Source organism: Salmo salar, chromosome ssa12 (genome assembly GCF_905237065.1).
Source record: "Salmo salar chromosome ssa12, Ssal_v3.1, whole genome shotgun sequence".
Lineage (NCBI taxonomy): Eukaryota > Metazoa > Chordata > Actinopteri > Salmoniformes > Salmonidae > Salmo > Salmo salar.
In genome coordinates, this window is record NC_059453.1 from 28538772 (window position 1) to 28558931 (window position 20160).

General features: G+C 41.7%; 1 protein-coding gene across 1 annotated transcript in view; it reads right to left on the bottom strand.

Annotated features, from left to right (window-relative positions):
- The window catches only part of LOC106564680 (bMERB domain-containing protein 1), a 33875-nt gene extending 14084 nt beyond the window's left edge, over positions 1-19791 (bottom strand). Inside the window, exons 1-3 of the mRNA XM_045692079.1 lie at positions 19728-19791; positions 14924-15044; positions 2811-2884 (exon numbers count right to left, since the gene is read on the bottom strand). Of these exons, the coding sequence (XP_045548035.1) occupies positions 2811-2884; positions 14924-15044; positions 19728-19791 (259 nt within the window). The remainder of the gene's footprint in view (positions 1-2810; positions 2885-14923; positions 15045-19727) is intronic.
- Between the last annotated feature and the right edge of the window lie 369 nt (positions 19792-20160).

Sequence of the window (20160 nt, forward strand, 5' to 3'; positions counted from 1 at the left end):
CCTTGCTTCAGATCCTGAGCTACACTCAGATTTTGGTATGTAATTTTAGGCGAAAATTGAAAAAAAGGGTCCGATCCTTAAAATAAAAAAAATATATATTTTTTTACCTTAATACACGTCATTTAACTCAAGCTAACTAGCCTTATTATTATCCATGTTATTTGCTATAACTAGCTAGGTTTGCCACGAAGAGCCGACATCTCTTCTCTTCTATTTTATGTTAATCCCCATCCTTCTTCCAATTTCAGTGATATGATTCGCTGGCACAAGAGCTCTCAATAACATTTCATTGGATATGTGAAAGTATGTGAAATAATATATTGTGTGATGTTCTGCAAAGTAAGGAAATACTCCTCTACCTAGCAAACTAACTAGCAAGCTAGCAATGGCAATCATGTTAGTATATTACATACTGAGATTACTGTTCTAAAACCTGTTCTTGAGTTGAAAATAATAAATACTGCTATCATTAGCTTCTTTTCTCACTGCCCTGAGTTTAAGACAAGGGTTTAGCTAACCTTTGGTTTAAGGAGAAACATTATAAATAACGCAATAACATTTCCAAGAACCTTTTTGAGGAAAAGAAACGTTGCTTAACTTTCTTCATCAGTCTATAGATAAGGAAAAATGGCAGTTAAGTAGACATTTCTTCTTAAGAAGGTTTTGTGAATCTGGGCCCAGGGGCTGGATTAAAAAAAAGTATGAAATGAATGCACTCCCTACTGTAAGTCACTCTGTATAAGAGTGTCTGCTAAATTATGTAAATGTAAAAATGTGCCCCATCAACGTTAATTTTTGTTGTAAAATTCTATTTGGTTTTAACATGTGTGTTTTCTTGGCAAGTTGTTGACATAATGTGTCATTTTTGTTAAAGTAAATTTTTAATCTTAATTTTAGTAAGTTTTTTAATCTGTGCTCCCATTTGTCCATATTTCTTGGAGATCCTTTGAATGGTAACATTTTGTGATACTCTCAACTCATCACATGGTATAATGCAGATTCATAACTTTTATAACACCTCAAATGAATGTCACTTTACTTAAGGTGTCTGTGCACACTCTATACGGGCATATGACATGGTTATGACAACCATCATTCCATTCAATGTAATAATGTGACACAGAAAGGAGTAAATGACATTACACCCTGTTAAAACATCTGGTATGTATACTCTTATGCAGCATGTAATAACATATGACATAAGTTGTCATGCAGACTGTAAAATAGTAGTTGTTATTAACCGTTGACAGAGCACATGATAACAGGATGAACAGTCATTTTTAAAACCCATTATAATCAGTTTTATAACAGCTCATGCAGTGACTCAACTAATTACAACTTTTTGACAACTTATGACAAAAGTTATAAAGGCTTTGTGTATGCATGCATAAGGAAGTACTTACAGTAACTCTACTTACAGTAAAGTTTGACCAAATAATTATTAAGTGAGGTCAGTAGTCCCTTCACCATGCACAAAATGTAATAGCCGTATAATTTGTATATAATAATACAAATTATGCTTCAGCACAGCAGAGTCCTGTGAAGAGATACTGTATATTTACATTTTAGTCATTTAGCAGACGCTCTTATCCAGAGCGACTTACAGTAGTGAATGCATACATTTCATACATTTTTTTATTTTTTTTGTACTGGTCCCCCATGGGAATCGAACCCACAACCCTGGCGTTGCAAACACCATGCTCTACCAACTGAGCCACACGGGACCATTATTATGACAGAAGTGATCAAACTAAAACCATTCTTTAAACAATGTTTCCCTATTAAAATGGAATACTCTAACGAAATACAGTATATACACTGTCAACAGGGGTGAAATCAGTGGTAGAACAAACTCAATATATAACAGGATGAACAGTCATTTTTAAAACCAATTATAACTGGTTTTATAACATCTCATGCAGTGAATCATGATTCATTAAAACTACTTATGACAGCTTATGACAAATGTTATAATGTGTTTTATAAACTGGGTAGAGCTGTGGTATATCAGACATTATAAACTGGGTGGTTCGAGCCCTGAATGATGATTGGCTGAAAGCCATGGTATATCAGACCGTATACCTTGGGTATGACAAAACATGTATTTTTACTGCTCTAATTATGTTGGTAACCAGTTTATAATAGCGATAAGGCACCTCTGGGGTTTGCGATATGTGGCCAATATACCACACGTTGCGTCGTGCATAAGAACAGCCCCCTCTGGCCTTAATATAACTGTTATAAGGCTTTATGAATGCATGCCTAAGAACACCTACAGTAAAGTGTTACCAATTATTTTACAGCACTTACAACCCATGAAAAATCTGAAATCAGAAAATCCACAACAATTTACATATCACAGGATACAAAGACAATGTCAGTTTCAGTAAGCACAAATTAATTTACCCTGCGTGAGAAAGGCCCTACATGGTCCCAGCTGACTATGAAAGATAGGTATGGTTTGTCGAGAAGTGTTTATGCTTATGACACAACGCCACTTCCTGATTCTGTGTACTCTGAACCTGTAGAGGTTGTGGTGTTGGACATATGTCAGGAAGAGATTGTCTGTCCAATCAGAGGCAATCTTTACTGCCATTGACAGCAAGTTTTAGAGTATGTCTAGAATTTAACCCTCTACAATCCATTGCACCTTAGTCTGCAGTTCAAGACCTCTCAGTAGTTGACCTCTCCATCCAAAACACTAATCTCATACTCATTGCCCTAACTAAAGCGAAGAAAACAATATAAAAAAAAAAATAATAATAATAAATAAATAATAGTTGGGCACACAATGTAAACATGGATTATACCTGGTACGGACACTAGTTTCTGGAGCTCCGTCTTGAGGCGAGTGATTTCCTTACACAGCTGAATGTCATCCATCCTAAAGACATAAACATTGAATTATTTAAAAACCCTGCATTATTCAGAATTTATTTAACCTTTTATTTAACTAGGCAAGTCAGTTAAGAACAAATTATTCTTTTCAATGATGGCCTAGGAACAGTGGGTCACGGGCAGAATGACAGATTTTTTACCTTGTCAGCTCGGAGATTCGATCTTGCAACCTTTCAGTTACTAGTCCAACGCGCTAACCACTAGGCTATTCAGCAAATGGTCCAATCTAAGTTTGCATGTATTTTCTTAATTTTTTTTGTAATTTAGCAGAAGCTCTTATCCAGAGCGACTTACAATAGTGAGTGTATACATTTTTTGATACCGTTAACCCAGTATCACGGCATCACAGAGCCTACAGACACCCATTACTGTCAGCTAACAGAGAGCCTCACCTCCTCTACCTTTCTATCTGTCAGACAGGATGAACAGGGACCTGCGGTGGGCAACAGCTTTAAACAGAATGCCTGACTTATTAGATATTTCAGATTCTGAACTGTGTCATCAAAGGCTAAAAACAAGATCCAATTATAAAAAACAGTACCGGGCTTCCATACAGTGTGTCACGACTTCCGCCGAAGTCGGTCCCTCTTCTTGTTCGGGCGGCGTTCGACGTCACCGGCCTTCTAGCCATCGCCAATCCACTTTTCATTTTCCATTTGTTTTGTCTTTGTTTTACACACCTGGTTTCAATTCCCCAATTACATGTTCATTATTTAACCCTGTTTTCCCCATGGTTTTTGTGAGTGATTGTTTTATTGTAAGTTCGGTCCGATGTTTGTGGGCTTGGTATTACTTCATGTATTTGGACATTTTGAGTAAAGTTCATTGTGTTACTCATCTCTGCTGTCCTGCGCCTGACTCCTCTGCACCAGCTACACCCAGAACCTTACACAGTGCCTGTGCCAAAACCTCTCTTCTCCAATGAATGAGGAAAGGATTCGCTCCCTCCCTCCATGTAACACCTTCCAAGCATTGCAATACAGTGCAATACAGGGAGTAGGACTAGGCGCTCTGCTCCATGTGGTTAAACTTTTTCAGCCTGGGACCCAAATTAGAAATTCTGTGTTTTCCTGGGACCCAAGTTTAGGAAAACATGCAACTATACGTAAATATCGGTACATTTCATTGCCCTTATGCCTAAAACAAATGCAATACAGACAAAAACAAATGACAATTAAATAAAATGAAATACCCATATAAATTGCAATTCAAGTTTATTTTTCCCCATTAAAAACACTCGTACATATCTGTCTAGATTGGAAGAGTAGCTGTTAAAATACAATAAATTATTTTCATTCTGAACTGGAATAAACTGATTGACCACATCACACAGGTGTAGACCAGAAAACAAACACACACACACACACACACACACACACACACACACACACACACACACACACACACACACACACACACACACACACACACACACACACACACACACACACACACAGTCCTAATGAGAGGTGTGTGGCTGGTTGAAGTTTTCAACAAGTCTCTATTCTGGGCTCAGTTTTTGACAGTGTAACCCTAAGGTCATGCTCAGCATTGAGTGTGTTTCTGTACTTGTTTTTACATTTTTTAAAGAGTTGAGAACCCTGACTCGCATAGGTATGTGGTGCCAAACTGGACCAGAACATCTACTGCTTTCTCAGTCAGGCAGGAGACCAAACTGTGTGAGTGTGTTTGCCTCAAAAAGCATCTTTCTTCAATCAGTTTATTCCAGTTAAGAATAACAATTATCATTGTATTTTAACAGCAACAATTCCAACCTAGACTAGTTTTCAACAATCATTTCTACAGTAAAATGTACAGTAGGCCTGATCATTTTTAATCTTCATCTGTACTGTTACTTAGGGTTGCACTATCAGTAGCTAGCTAGCTTTGGCGAATGTTAGCTATTAGCTGTGTGCAAGGCCAGGGGATTGTTTGAAAGAGAAACTCACATCTACTACTATGAGAGTTAACGTTAGTTAGTACTCCCTTATTACGGCTTATTACTGCTTACCTGTTATAAAATGACAACAATGCCTTGCTAGCTGACTTACTTTTCCACTGTCGAAGCACTGTTTCCTGCAGGATTCTGCCCTGTTCTGAAAGAACTCCCTGGGTTTACCATCAGTGGCGGTTCTAGTCCATTTCAACTGGGGGGGGCCAAGCTGGGGCCAGTTGTACTGTTAGAGGGGCCAGTTACATTAGACGTTATTGTTGTCAAATCGTTTTCTTAACTGCATTGCAGGCATTAGCAGGCAAAAGACCATGTTCATAATCATCATCGTTGGCACTGTCTAATAATGGATGTAAAAAAAGAACGATAGCAAAATGTAGTTATGTAAAAATGATTTCATACTCCACATTTAGGGGGGCCACAAGGGGGTCCAAAATTGTTGTCACAGGGGCACTGGCCCCCCTGCCCCCCCAGAACCGCTAGTGTTTACCATCATGCTGTGGATGTTTGGTCAGGACGTGTCGTTTTGTTAATTTGTTCGTTATGCGAGTCTCATTACTAAGCACTTCCACACACAAAACACATTGTGGGCGCTCCTCGTTATAAGTTTGTATGACAGAGAGAGAAACTCATCGCTGTATATTCGTTTCATGACAATTGAGCTGTCAGACCTTGTGGCTAGCATGAGTCCGTTTGATGACAACGGTGAGTGATGGCGAGTGCGAATGACAAGTCAGTGGCTGACAGCGGATCATCTGCTGCCTGAACGACAGGCAGAACTGCAGAAAAAAGATCCGGTAAACCGCAAAGCACACGGGCATCTCCCTCTCACACTCGCGCAGCAGCCAAACTGAGCAGAGGCCGCTGCTTAAGCGGAAAGCGCACTGAACAGATAGCGCAGATGCACTTGGCCAAATCAATTCCAGTAATTCATGAAACAATTATAAATGTACACTGACACGTCGCGACCCACCATTAACAGGTCCACTGGGTCGTGAGCCATACTTTAAGAAAGGCGGCTCTAGATGCTGGAGAGTGGTGTCAAACAGACAGGGTACATCATCCATGACTAGGAGGATGAGACATCAGACCATGGGTTAGTTCTAGTCTCCTGCCACATGACACATTTCCCTTCTGAGGAACATCAGTGATGACTCATAGGTCAGTGTAGTGACATACTGTAGAGCAGAACATTATTCATTCTGTAGTGTAGATAGAGCAGAACATCACTGCTGAGTGAGAGGGTCAGCTACAGTATCATCATTAGTAAGCTACATCATTGTTCAGGGCTCAGTGGCAGTGTTATAATTAGAATGTTGTGGACATGGCTACTGAGTGAGGGGTCAGCCCAGTGCCATCATTAAGAAGGGACAGCACTAGCTACTGAGTAATGGTGCTTTCAAGACAACTGGGAACGCTGAAAAAAACAAGGTCAAATCATAACGTCCGTGATCTTCAGGCCGGAAAGTGGGAGTTCAAGAAAGATGGATCCAAGTCGGATCTCGTTTTTTTCAGAGTTCCTGGTTGTCTTGAACGCACTGATGTCGGAAGTCAGAGATTTTCGAGGTCCCAGTACCCAGCCTAGTGACCTCACTAGCTACTGAGTGAGAGGTCAGCCTAATGACATCAGTAAGAAGGGACATCACTAGCTACTGAGGGAGAGGGTCAGTTTCGTAGCATTATCAATAGGGAAGATTATAGGGTAAGTTGTTTTTCCCGACAGCTGAGAGGGATACTGCCCTAAGGTTTATGCATTCACTCACTGTTGTAAATTGCTTTGGATTGGTTATAAAGATGAGCTGAGGAGAGACTGACTGCATCACTTCTTATTTTTATAAGAACGGCATATATTATTTATTGTTATGTTAAATACAGTAAATAGTTAATTGTTGGTTTACAGGTTGCCTAGATGAAGCTGAACCTTGACTTTTAGAGTTTATAGTTTGAACCCATGCTACTCTATTCTTTATCTAAGACAATAAAGAGAATGGCAGGGCACTGTTCTTATGGTTCCCCCTGTCTGTAGGACAACTGTAGCCCTCTGGTGATGGATTCTGGGTTCTGACTCATAAACTTGAAATAGTGTTAATTATCACGTATCCGATTGAAATATTGAGTGCTACAGTCTAGGGTCTACACCAGAAGTTAATGGTTATCTGTAGGAGGAATGTATATGGTGGAGGCAATTAAGCTTGAAATGTATTGTGTTAAAGGAAGGGCTGAGTTGGGTAGCTGAGCCTACAGACATCCATCACTGTCAGCTAACTGAGAGCCTCACCTCTCTGCCTCCACTACCTTTCTACCTGTCAGACGGGATGAATAGGGACCTGCGGTGGGCAAGGTGCAGAATACAGATGATGTATGGCCTGAGGGAAACCACAGTATTCTACTTAAACATATTATACTCCATTCTATTCAAATATAATGAAATTGTTGAAGCAGCTTTGCTTCTTATCTTTGTTATCATTGTTATGAGTGGTGTGTTGAATGGGTTTTCTATAAACTTGATTTGATCACGGATATAAGATGCTACTCATATTCCTGAATTGGCAACATACAGGGATCATTATACTAACTACTTGCACTTTATATGCTCAGTCATACTAATTAAAGCCTAGTCTGATTAGATTACTGTGTATCAAAGTCTTGGCTCTAAATGAATCACAGCTCATTCCCTGTCTTTGTGTCACAGTAAGGAAGGGAGGAGATGTCACTATAGTGCATTCTATAGGGTTATGATGATGGTGTAGCACCAGTAAATATGCAGTATAATCATGCCTGGGTATAGACATTCCTGGATTCCTCCTTTCATTCCTTTCTATTGTACCCTGTCTCTTCTAACAGTGTACATAACTGTGAGCATGCATTCACGCACACACAGATGTGTCCCTGTGTTGAGCTTAACCCTGACCCAAAAGCCTAGAAGGGATGAGAGAGCCAAGTCTATGGGTTCGTAGCTTCAACCCCGCAGGACACACACACACACTTACACACACCAACTGGTTAATGGACTGCTGAATGTTTTATTTTTTGTTCTCTTGCTTTGTTTGTTATTTTCCATATTGTGTCTATCTCTGAGAAGCTCTGAGAAGCTACCTTGCCACATTTCTACCAGGAAATCAATCAATTGATAACATTCCGATATTAGCCATTTCTGAAACTCACTTAAATAATTATTTTGATGATACAGCAATAGCAATACAAGGATATAACATCTATAGAATAGACAGAAATGCTCATGGGGGAGGTGTTGTTTTATATATATATATATATATATTGGGTAGCTGATATATACAGTTGAAGTTGTAATGCTTAGAGAAGATCTCATGTCAAGAAGATCTCATGTCAAGTGTCACTGAAGTGCTGTGAGTGCAGGTTCACCTGCCTCATCTAAAGCTTATTATTTTGGGTTGTTGCTATAGGCCACCAAGTGCTAACACTTACTTTCTAAATCATTTGTGTGAAATGCTTGATAGTGTATGTGATGTAAACATAGAGAAATACTTCCTTGGAGACCTGAATATTGACTGGTTTTCATCAAACTGTCCGCTCGACAGGAAGCGTCTCACTGTAACCAGTGTCTGTAAATGGTTCAGGTTATTAATCAACCTACCAGGTTGTTTACAAACACTACAGGAACAAGATCATCCACATGTATTGATCACATTTTTACTAATACTGTAGAACTTTGTTCTAAAGCTGTATCCAAACCCATTGGATGCAGTGATCACAATATAGTGGCTATAACCAGGAAAGCCAAAGTTCCAAAAGCTGGGCTTAAAATGTGAGGAATTTATGAAATTGCTTCTTCCAATTATTGATAAAAATGTACCTGTTAAGAAAATTACTGTTAGAACTGTTAAGGATCCATGGATTGATGAGGAATTTAAAAACTGTACAGTGGCCTGCGAAAGTATTCACCCCTCTTGGCATTTTTCCTATTTTGTTGCCTTACAACCTGGAATTAAAATAGATTTTGGGGGGGTTTGTATAATTTCATTTACACAACATGCCTACCATTTTGAGGATGCAAAATGTTTTTTTAATGTGAAACAAACAAAAAATAAGCCAAATAAACTGAAAACTTGAGCGTGCATAACTAGTCACACCCCCCCCCAAAGTCAATACTTTGTAGAGCCACCTTTTGCAGCAATTACAGCTGCAAGTCTCTTGGGATATGTCTCTATAAGCTTGGCACATCTAGCCACTGGGATTTTTGCCCATTCTTCAAGGCAAAACTGCTCCAGCTCCTTCAAATTGGATGGGTTCCTGCTGGTGTACAGCAATCTTTAAGTCATACCACAGATTCTCAATTGGATTGAGGTCTGGGCCTTGACTAGGCCATTCCAAGACATTTAAATGTTTCCCCTTAAATCACTCAAGTGTTGCTTTAGAAGTATGCTTCGGGTCATTGTCCTGCTGGAAGGTGAATCTCCATCCCAGTCTCAAATCTCTGGAAGACTGAAACAGGTTTCCATCAAGAATGTCCCTGTATTTAGCGCCATCCATCATTCCTTCAATTCTGATCAGTTTCCCAGTCCCTGCCGATGGAAAAACATCCCCACTGCATGATGCTGCCACCACCATGCTTCACTGTGGGGATGGTGTTCTCGGGGTGATGAGAGGTGTTGGGTTTGTGCCAGACATAGTGTTTTCCTTGATGGCCAAAAAGCTACATTTTAGTCTCATCTGACCAGAGTACCTTCTTCCATATGTTTGGGGAGTCTCCCACATGCCTTTTGGGGAACACCAAACGTGTTTACTTATTTATTTAAGCAATGGCTTTTTTTCTGGCCACTCTTCCATAAAGCCCAGATCTGTGGAGTGTATGGCTTAAAGTGGTCCTATGGATAGATACTCCAATCTCCGCTGTGGAGCTTTGCATTACCTCCTTGCCTGGACCATGAGTTTTGGTGGGTGGCCCTCTCTTGGCAGGTTTCTTGTGGTGCCATATTCTTTCCATTTTTTAATAATGGATTTAATGGTGCTCCGTGGGATGTTCAAAGTTTCTGATGTTTTTTTATAACCCAACCCTGATCTGTACTTCTCCACAACTTTGTCCCTGACCTGTTTGGAGAGCTCCTTGGTCTTCATGGTGCCGCTTGCGTGGTGGTGCCCCTTGCTTAGTGGTGTTGCAGACTCTGGGAACTTTCAGAACAGGTCTATATATACTGAGATCATGTGACAGATCATGTGACACTTAGATTGCAGACCGGTGGACTTTATTTAATTAATTATGTGACTTCTGAAGGTAACTGGTTGCACCAGATCTTATTTAGGGGCTTCATAGCAAAAGGGGTGAAGACATATGCATGCACCACTTTTCCATTTGTAATTTTTTTGAATATTTTGAAACAAGTAATTTTTTTTCATTTCACTTCACCAATTTGGACTATTTTGTGTATGTCTATTACATGAACTCCACATAAAAAATCTATTTAAATTACAGGTTGTAATGCAATAAAATAGGAAAAATGCCAAGGGGGGTGAATACTTTTGCAAGGCACTGTATGGCTGAAAGAGATGGGGCAAAAGGAGTGGCTAATAAGTCTGGCTGCACATCTGACTGGCTGACTTACTGCAAATTGAGAAATGATGTGACTAAACTCAACAAAAAGAAGAAGAAACTGTATTATGAAGCCAAGATCAATGATATAAAGAACGATGGAAAAAGAATTGGAGTACTTTAAATGAATTTATGGGCAGAAAGACAAATTCAACTCCGTCTTTCATCGAATCAGATGGCTTATTCATCACAACACGATTTGATGTTGCCAATTATTTTAACGATTACTTCATTAGCAAAGTGGGCAAACTTAGACAAGAAATGCCAACAATGAACAGTGAGTCATCGTATTCATGCATTAAAAAACAAATAATGAAAGAAAATCATAGTCAGAATTATTTTTTGTTAGTCCGGGCAAGGTGCAACAATGATTGTTATCGATCAATAATGACAAACCTCCTGGCATTGACAACTACTGAGGATGGTAGCTGACTCTATAGCCACTCCTATCTGTCATATATTTAATCTGAGTGTAGAGGAAAGTGTTTGTCCTCAGGCCTGGAGGGAAGCCAAAGTCAGTCCGCTGCCCATGAGTGGTAAAGTGGCCTTTACTGGTCCTAAAAGCAGACCTATCAGCTTGTTGCCAGCTCTTAGTAAACTGTTGGAAAAAATGGTGTTTGACCAAATACAATGCTATTTCTCTGTAAACAAACTGACAACATACTTTCAGCATACTTATAGAGAAGGGCACTCAACATGTACTGCACTGACACAAATGACTAATGATGTCACACCCTGATCAGTTTCACCTGTCCTCGTTATTGTCTCCACCCCCTCCAGGTGTCGCTTGTTTTCCCCAATGTATTTATCCCTGTGTTTCCTGTCTCTCTGTGCCAGTTCGTCTTGTATGTTAGTGAAGTCAACCAGCGTGTTTTTCCAATACTCCTTTTTCTATTCTCTTTGTGATAGTCCTCCTGGTTTTGACCCCTGCCTGACTCTAGACTTCTTTCCCGCCTGCCTGATCATCCTGCCTGGCCTGACCTTCATTCTGCCTGCCCTTCGGTACCTTTTGGACTCTGAACTGGTTTTGACATTTTTGCCTGTCCACAACCATTCTCTTGCCTTCCCCTATTGGATTAATAAATATTGTAAGACTCCAACCATCTGACTCCTGTGCCTGCATCTGGGTCTCGCCTTGTGTCATGATAGATGATTGGTTGAAATAAATTAATAATAAGAATATTGTGGGAGCTGTACTATTAGATTTCAGTGGAGAATTTGATATTATTGACCATAACCTGTTGTTCAGAAAACGTATGTTTTATGGCATTTCAAACACTGCCATATCATGGATTCAGAGCTATCTATATAATAAAACTCTGTGAGTTTTCTTAAATAGTAGCCTCTTTAATATCAAACATGTTGGTTGTGGTGTACCGCAGGGCAGCTCTCTAGGCCCATTACTCTTTTCTATTTTTTACCAATGACCTGCCACTGGCATTAAACAAAGCCTGTGTGTCCATGTATGCTGATGATTCAACCATATACACTACCGTTCAAAAGTTTGGGGTCACTTAGAAATGTCCTTGTTTTTGAAAGAAAAGCACATTTTCTGTCCATTAAAATAACATAAAATTGATCAGAAATACAGTGTAGACTGCCATCTATATTGGATAACATGATTATATATTTAATTATTATTAAATATGATAATTTTTTATTGAATATTTGAATATTATTATTGAGTTTGATGTTTGATTTTTGCAGTTTGCTGTGCGCTCAACATTTAGAAATGAGAAGCAGGCCAAAGAGTTTATGCACCATATTGCAGAGGTGGAGAGAAACAACATCAGAGAGAATCTGAAAAACTCTCTCCATCATGTCAGATGGCTCCACAGACAGTTCTGTGAAAGAGGAGTTAGTTTATGTCAGATTCTGTCACATGGGCAAGATCGAGTCAAAGTGGAGAAGGCAGACGCGGCACATATAAGCAACGGCATCAGTGCCATCATGGAGGGAGTGGGGGAGCAAGTTGGTCGCTCTGGGAACAGGGAGCTGCTGTGATGACCGGAGCCAAGAATGGTGTGGTCAGCCGGCTGAAGGGGGACAGGGCCTACATCATCGGGATCCACTGTATGGCACACCGCCTTGACCTTTTCTGATGCCATTCGGTCCAACGTGATGTTTCAGAAAGTAGAAGACCTCCTCAGTGGGCTCTACACCTTCTACCACAGCAGTCCACTGAACAGGGCAAACCTGGTAAACAGCTTCCAGGCTCTTGGGCACACACCACTGGTGCCCATCAGAATTGGCGGGACCCGATGGGTAGGACACCTATTGCGTGCACTGGACCACTTCCTGCGAGGTTACCAGGGGCTTGTCCAGCACCTGGAACAGGTAGTGGCTCTAGATTGCTATGCTAAGTACTCCAAATGTCATCATCAATATGTAATGTCCAGTAAATAACAACAAACACGGTTACAATTAGTAACATCATGTTTCAGTGATTTATGCACTGATAAAATGTGTCATATCTAATATAATTTTTTGGGGACGGCAATTAATTGTCTATTTGTATGTCTTTGTTCTTTATGTATTTCAGATTCAATCTGCTGATGCCCAAAATGTCTGAGGTGTCCAGCAGGCCATGGCCAGGAAATACTACTGCGATGGAGGCTGTTGTTATCTGCTTCTGTGGCACCTGAGCAACCTGTCTGCCTGTCTGCAGAGGTCCACTATCACCATAGCAGAAGCCCACAGCTCCTTGGGCTCAACAGGCAGTACTTAAGAAGTACACAACCAGGTATGTTTATTTAAGCTGCAATAAGAAATACTTACCTTAAGTAAATTAGTGAGTGAGAGTGTGTTGTAAAGGAAAAATCTGATAGGATCGTAAAATGAGCCTTTTCTCATCAGAGAAGGGCCCATGATGAAGGCCACAATGGCCAACAGATATGAGGGAATTTCGCTGACCAGAGGTGACAGCAAGACGCTCGTCACCTCACAGGACAAAATGCTTGACAGGCTAGTGGAGAGTATGACTGACAGGTTCCAGGACGCCAGTGTAGGGGTCCTGTGTTCCACCAAGCTGGTCAGCTTCACCAACTGGCCAGAGTCAGGAGATGCAGCAGTAGGTTACTTTGTTTTGTATTACAGGGCAGTCAGGTTAGATTCAGGATCATATTTTTATAGTTTGAGAATTAAAACTGCATGATGCTTGTTGTAATGTATACAATTATTTTAGATTTTGGTGACACTGAACTGGAAACCCTGGTGGACCACTTCAAGCATGTCCTGGAGACCTCTGGCATCCATGTTGAAAGGATCCCTGACCAGTGGACTGTCCTGAAGGTGCTGATGTACCAGGAGCCCCAGTCCCTGCAGAAGATGTCCTGGTTCCGTGTCAACAGCAGCCATCAGCATTCCTGCCCTGATTTTCTAGCATTGGTTAACCTGGTCCTGTCCTTCCCTGCCTCCACAGCTGAATGTGAAAGAGGTTTTAATACCATGAAACAGATGAAAAACGATTGGCGGTCCAACCTAGAGTCTGATACACTGTCAGATTTCCTTATGGTCCAGCTGTCCTCTCCAGAGATCAGGGAGTATGATCCAATTAAAGCTGTGATGCTGTGGCACCAGGACTCTGTTAGGAGCAGGAGGCCAGACTTCATGGACTGTGCAAAGAGGCTGATTGCGGTAGAGAGCAAGGAGTCTAATGAGGAGGTTTAAGTGTATTACAATGATTAAGCATCTGATAGGTTTACAAAACCTTCAAATGTTCTTTAATGTTTGATCCTTACGTACATTTAATAGCAAATACTTCAGTAGAATTTTGAGTTCAAGATTTCTTCAGTTGAATTCAGGCTGGGAAATTAAATCTAGCCACAGCCAAAATTAACCAGCATCTGATAAGTCTCTATTTTAGCTGTATTTTATCAGGGTATTTCTACTCAAAGTAAAGGATTTGTAGACGTGTTTCCCCTTTGTATCAGGAGAACACCAGTTCTATGTCCACTGCACTTCTCATAATTGTATCTTACCATTGTTGTTGCCCTGTTTAAACTTCTATGTACTCTTATTCATTGTATCTCATATATTATTTGTTTTTATCATGGTGTGCCCACTGTTTGGCGTGTTTTCACCCTGGACAGCACTTTTGGCCAACTACAGTGGTTTTTAAATGTGCTCTACAAATACACTTGATTTGATTAACTGTTGATCAATATATTACAATAATTTTGTTTCAAATTTTGCTCTGGCCTCTTTAAGTTTGTATTCAACATAATACCTTATTGTCTCAATGAAATGTACTGAAATGAATGTATATTTGACCCACAAAGGCAATTTATTATTTTGGCCAGTAAAAAATATGCTTAGCTGGTGGATTTTTTCATCTACCAGTCCCCTTGGCAGGTGAGACAAAAAGTAAATTTCAGACACTGGTTACACACACACACAAGCACAAGCTATTCCGAATAATACATGACAATACAGTAGAATTATCTAGATTAGAGATATCCAGAGTAGAGCTATCCAGATTAGAGATAACTGACATACAAGACACTCACATGTATCTGAGTTCTGACTCTCTTCTGACCAGCACATCTCGAATCCTGTCAATCTTGAAAAGCTCTCCCTCGATGTCATCTATGGTGATGGTGGAGTCTGCCATGGAGACAATGTCCTCTTCTGATCAGAGAGAAGGACAGACAAAAGTAAAGTTTTTCTATTCAACTTCTTTCCAGATCTACATTTCGGAATGATATGGATATGGTAGAATAGGTAGGCAAACGGGTGCTCACCCGCAACCATGCACACACACACAGTCGCACACACACACACACACACACACACACACACACACACACACACACACACACACACACACACACACACACACACACACACACACACACACACACACACACACACACACAGTTGGGTTGTCAAAGCAACATTGTGACAAGATAAAGCTGGCATACGCAAAAAGATGGCTGTATGACACAACATATCCTACTGTAGCATCATGGATAAGGTAGCTTGGGACCAGATCATCTTCTTTGTATGCTGCCAAGCAAAACATTGATTTTGTCTGGTTCAATGCAGGCTAAGGAATTAAATGAGGGTTTGTTCCAGGCTTAATCAAATACACACACAGCAAAAGCTGAAAACAGAGAGATATGCTTCTTAAAAAAATACATCTAGCCGGGGCCTAACGCTTTTGCTGTGATGAAAACAATTCATTAAAAGTCACAAAATCCACACTTTGGCAGCAAGTTGGAGGCTTCTTCCTCAGTCATTGTTATGAGAAACGTTAGAGGTAAAAACTTTTCAGCCTTTGAGTACAAATACTTTTTTAGCAATTCCCCAGCATGTGAGAAGTAGAGGTAGAAGAACTGTGTTCCTTGTAATTACTGTTGATGGTCTGAACCCACGGAGACTCTGGGGAACCATTTGAGAAAAGAGTTGACTGTCTGAGTGCTCTGGTGCAGACAGTGCTCTAGCTCTCAGTGAGTAAATGAGAAAGAGCGAGCGAGCGAGAGAGAAAGTTTGCGCACGAGTGAGTCTGCCTCTGTGTGTCCTACCTCCCTCACCCCCAGCGGGCTTTGAGCGGACTATAAATCACCAAGAAAAATACATTTAAGTATGAACAGCTACTTATTGGGTTTTACAGCGGCAGCCAGACATCAGCACAAGGAAATACCTAACAGAATGACATTATAATAAATACTTATGTGTATGTCAATGTGCATTTCTTGAATTTATGCAGGGCACACCTTGCCAGGCCGTTTCTTTAAGTTGCTTTATAAAATGTACTTGGATTTTTACTACTTTGGTAACCAGAGTGTAATTACTATGGGTAGTATACCATCCTTTACCACTATTCCATCTAACCTGCTGTTACACAATGTGATCATAGGTAATGTATTATAAGCTTTGCCACATCTCAGCCGCTATATCTAACCCGTTTGTCTCTCTGCCCCAAGCTGTTAACATCAAGCTTTGTTTTCCCTCAGAGTCCCAATAACTAGTGTGGGATGGAGCCAGTTCAAAACATTTCAGCTTCAGACCCACTGCAGAATTTCAATCGAGCCAAACACTCTGCCATGAAACCAAACATTCCACTGCTTCCACCTCCCCAACTCCCTATTGCTTTCACAGATTTACGCCTACTAGTCACACAAATGAGGATTATACATGTATTTACCATCTGATCCTAGATCAGTATTTCTTGATCAAACATTCAACTGCATCCACCTCCACAACTACCTATTTCTTTCGCAGATTTACACCTACAAGTCACAGAAAAAAAACAGATTATACATGGATTTAACTTTATTTACTGATCCTAGACCTGTCAGAAAGATCAGTAATTCCTTGATGAAGGCGAATTGAGGTATGCTGCTGAGTGTCCTGCGTGCCAAAATACTGTGTTAGCTCGCTGAGCTAAAGGAAGTCAGAGGTTCAACAGTTCAGTCAGTCTGCCTTCTCTTCCTCCGAGTCTCTTCTGAGTCTCGTCTGCTGGTGTCTTGGTTCCCTAGCGGATCTGCTAACTAACTCTCCCCCGCTGTTGAGCTGCTCTGTGTGGAGCTCGACTAACTGAGACACCACCTGGGCTGGGGATTGAGAAACCTCACACCACCACCACTGACTGAACAGAGAATCTGATAGTCTCATCCCTCAGGAGGAAGAGGGAGACTGTCTACTTTGATACCCTTTGCAATGGCAAATATATACAAGATGTGTGTTTAGTCTGGAAGTCAATTGAAAATAAAGCTGAGAGAGAAGGGTGGGGAAGAGCGCGAGAGAGAGAGAGAGAGAAGAGAAATAAGCAGAGATATCCTTTTCTCTTCCTCACACATAGGCTAGCCCCAGGGATTGCAGGCTGGACTGGGCTTGATGTGCAGAATCAGATATAACATCCTTTGAGGGAGCTGAAAGGAAGAGAAGAGGTGTATTCTAACTAGTGCTAGCGGTGCGTGGGGAAAATCACTGGGGAAAGGCCTCCCGAGTGGTGCAGTGGTCTAAGGCTGTGCCACTAGAGATTCTGGGTTTGAGTCCAGGCTCTGTCCGGGAGACCCATGGGGCGGTGCACAATTGGCCCAGTGTCGTCCGGGTTAGGAGAGGGTTTGGCCGGTAGGGATGTCCTTGTCCCATCGCGCACTAGCGACTCCTGTGTCGGGAGCAGTGCACGCTGACATGGTCGCCAGGTGTACGGTTTCTTCTCCGACACATTGGTGCGGCTGGCATCCGGGTTAAATGGGCATTGTGTCAAGAAGCAGTGCGGCTTGGTTGGGTTGTGTTTCGGAGGACGCACGGCTCTTGACCTTCGCCTCTCCCGAGTCCGTACGGGAGTTGTAGTGATGAGACAAGACTGTAAATACCAATTGATGTGGCTGTCCATGGTTTTGATTTCTGTGCGTGTCCGCTCACGCGTGTGTGTGCACATTCGGGTAAGTAGAAAAACATGTTGACTCACCCTACTTGTAGAGCAAAGCCAATGCCATCCTCCTCTCTTTCATGTTGACGAAACGGTTTATCACTATGTCATGCAGTACATGCTTTTATTTTTTGTTGTCCTATGCTACCCGGCTAAAATGTTTGCTCGCTAGCCTAACTTCTATTCAAAGGAAACGTTGGCTAGTTAACATTAGCCTTCTACATCCAGCTACATATTGAACTTGTATTAAATCAAATCACATTTTATTTGTCACATGCGCCGAATACAACAGGTGTAGTCCCTACAGTGAAATGCTTACTTACAAGCCCTTAACCAACAATGCAGTTTTAAGAAAATATTAAATAGCAGCAGTAAATAACAATAGCGGGGCTATATACAGGTGGTACCGGTTCAGAGTCAATGTGTCATTGTGCGGAGGCACCGGTGTCGAGGTAATTATGTACATGCAGGTAGGGTTATTAAAGTGGCTATGCATAGATAAGAACAGAGAGTAGCAGCAGCGTATGGGGGGGGGGGGCAAATAGTCTGGGTAGCCATTTGATTAGCTGTTCAGGACTCTTATGGCTTGGGGGTAGAAGCTGTTTAGAAGCCTCTTGGACCTAGACTTGGCGCTCCGGTACCGCTAGCCGTGCGGTAGCAGAGAGAACAGTCTATGACTAGGGTGGCTGGAGTCTTTGACAATTTTTAGGGCCTTCCTCTGACACTGCCTGGTATAGTGGTCCTTGATGGCAGGAAGCGTGGCCCTGGTAATGTACGGGGCCGTACGCACTACCCTCTGTAGTGCCTTGCGGTCGGAGGCCGAGCTGTTACCATACCAGGCAGTGATGCAACCCGTCTCAGGTCAGGGGCACAACAATGTATGAATTAATGGTTGGATCAGAATTGCCATTATAATCACTGGCCAGTTTGGAGAAAAAAGTAAAAGCCAAGTACAAATCCCTATCTCAATGGGATTTGAGAGCATACTTTTTTTTTGGTACACCAGGACCATTCACAGTTGCGCTCGCTCAGTTTAGCTCAACGCTGATTGGGAGACCAGATGCTCGCTGGCTTCCTTTGCATTCAATGCTACGGGTGGCAAAAATATCATACTCGTTTGGACCAGACAGCATCAGATAGATGGCCTACACATAGAGAGACAGAGGGGCGCTGTTTCGCTCGCTCGGATGCTTTCTCCTAGGAGATACATTCAGCCTCTTGCGAATTGAAGGGAAATTATGAAACACAGAGAGACTAAAGATAAATTATAGTGTTTGTTTTTTTCCCCAATTTTTGGGGGAAGGCTTCCCATGGCATCCTTGAATACATGCCACTGCTGATTAGGCTCTGTGACCTTTGGCTTGTACTGAGAGAGTTAAAAAGCTGAAGAAAAGAGACTTGATGACTATCAGCAGTGTATATTCACTCATATCCCTTTGGCATCTGTCAGCATTGTATTGTGTACAAGCCTGAGACTCCCAAAGAGCCAAAGCACTCAGCTTTCTCAGCCAGGCACAAAGGATGAATACTTAGCTATATGAATCTTCACAGAGCCGCTCAGCTGTGTTACTATGACACACTTCCTGATGTGACCCGCTACGACAGCGCTTATGTCAAGACAGCCATGGCACGTTTACTCCGGAGGGAGAGGTAGTCTCATCATAAAGACTGATTAGTTGACTCTGGATCTTAAAAACTTCGAACTCCATTCAAGTAAACCTGACAACACTCCCAACATCCCCTAAAGTTCAAACCTCTCTCTCTCTATAACTCTATTGTCTTTAGTATCCATTCCCATCCCTCCTCTGACCTACACTTCCCCCGTTAAGGACAATGCACGTGGCACGTTGGGATTTCAAAATGCTACAACAGGCTTCCCAAAAGCCATCAGTGAGAGGTTCACTGTGTACCCAGCCTCCGGCGCCCATTACCTTGACAGCCATCATCACGTCTGGGGCTGAGAGGTTGGTCGGGTCTGGCGGTACTAGGCGGCATGTTCACACCCCTTCACTAAGTGAAAGAGATCAGAGTAGGGCTGGAGGGGGGTCATTCCTGGAGCTAGAGCCAGGGTCACTGTGAGAGTGCACAGCGGAAGTGTGTGTGTAATGGTGTGTATAATAGTGTGTGCAATAGTGTGTGTGTGTGTGTGTGTGTGTGTGTGTGTGTGTGTGTGTGTGTGTGTGTGTGTGTGTAGAGAGGAAGAAATAGATAATAGAGATACTGGAAGAACAGTCATCCAATTCCTCTGCAGAGCTTCTCATGTTGAGACAATTTCTGTGTTCCAAACTCAATTAAAAAGTACACTACTACCTGTCTTTCAACCTCGCTCTGCGGAACTAACTTTAAAAGTTTGACTGTGGCTCG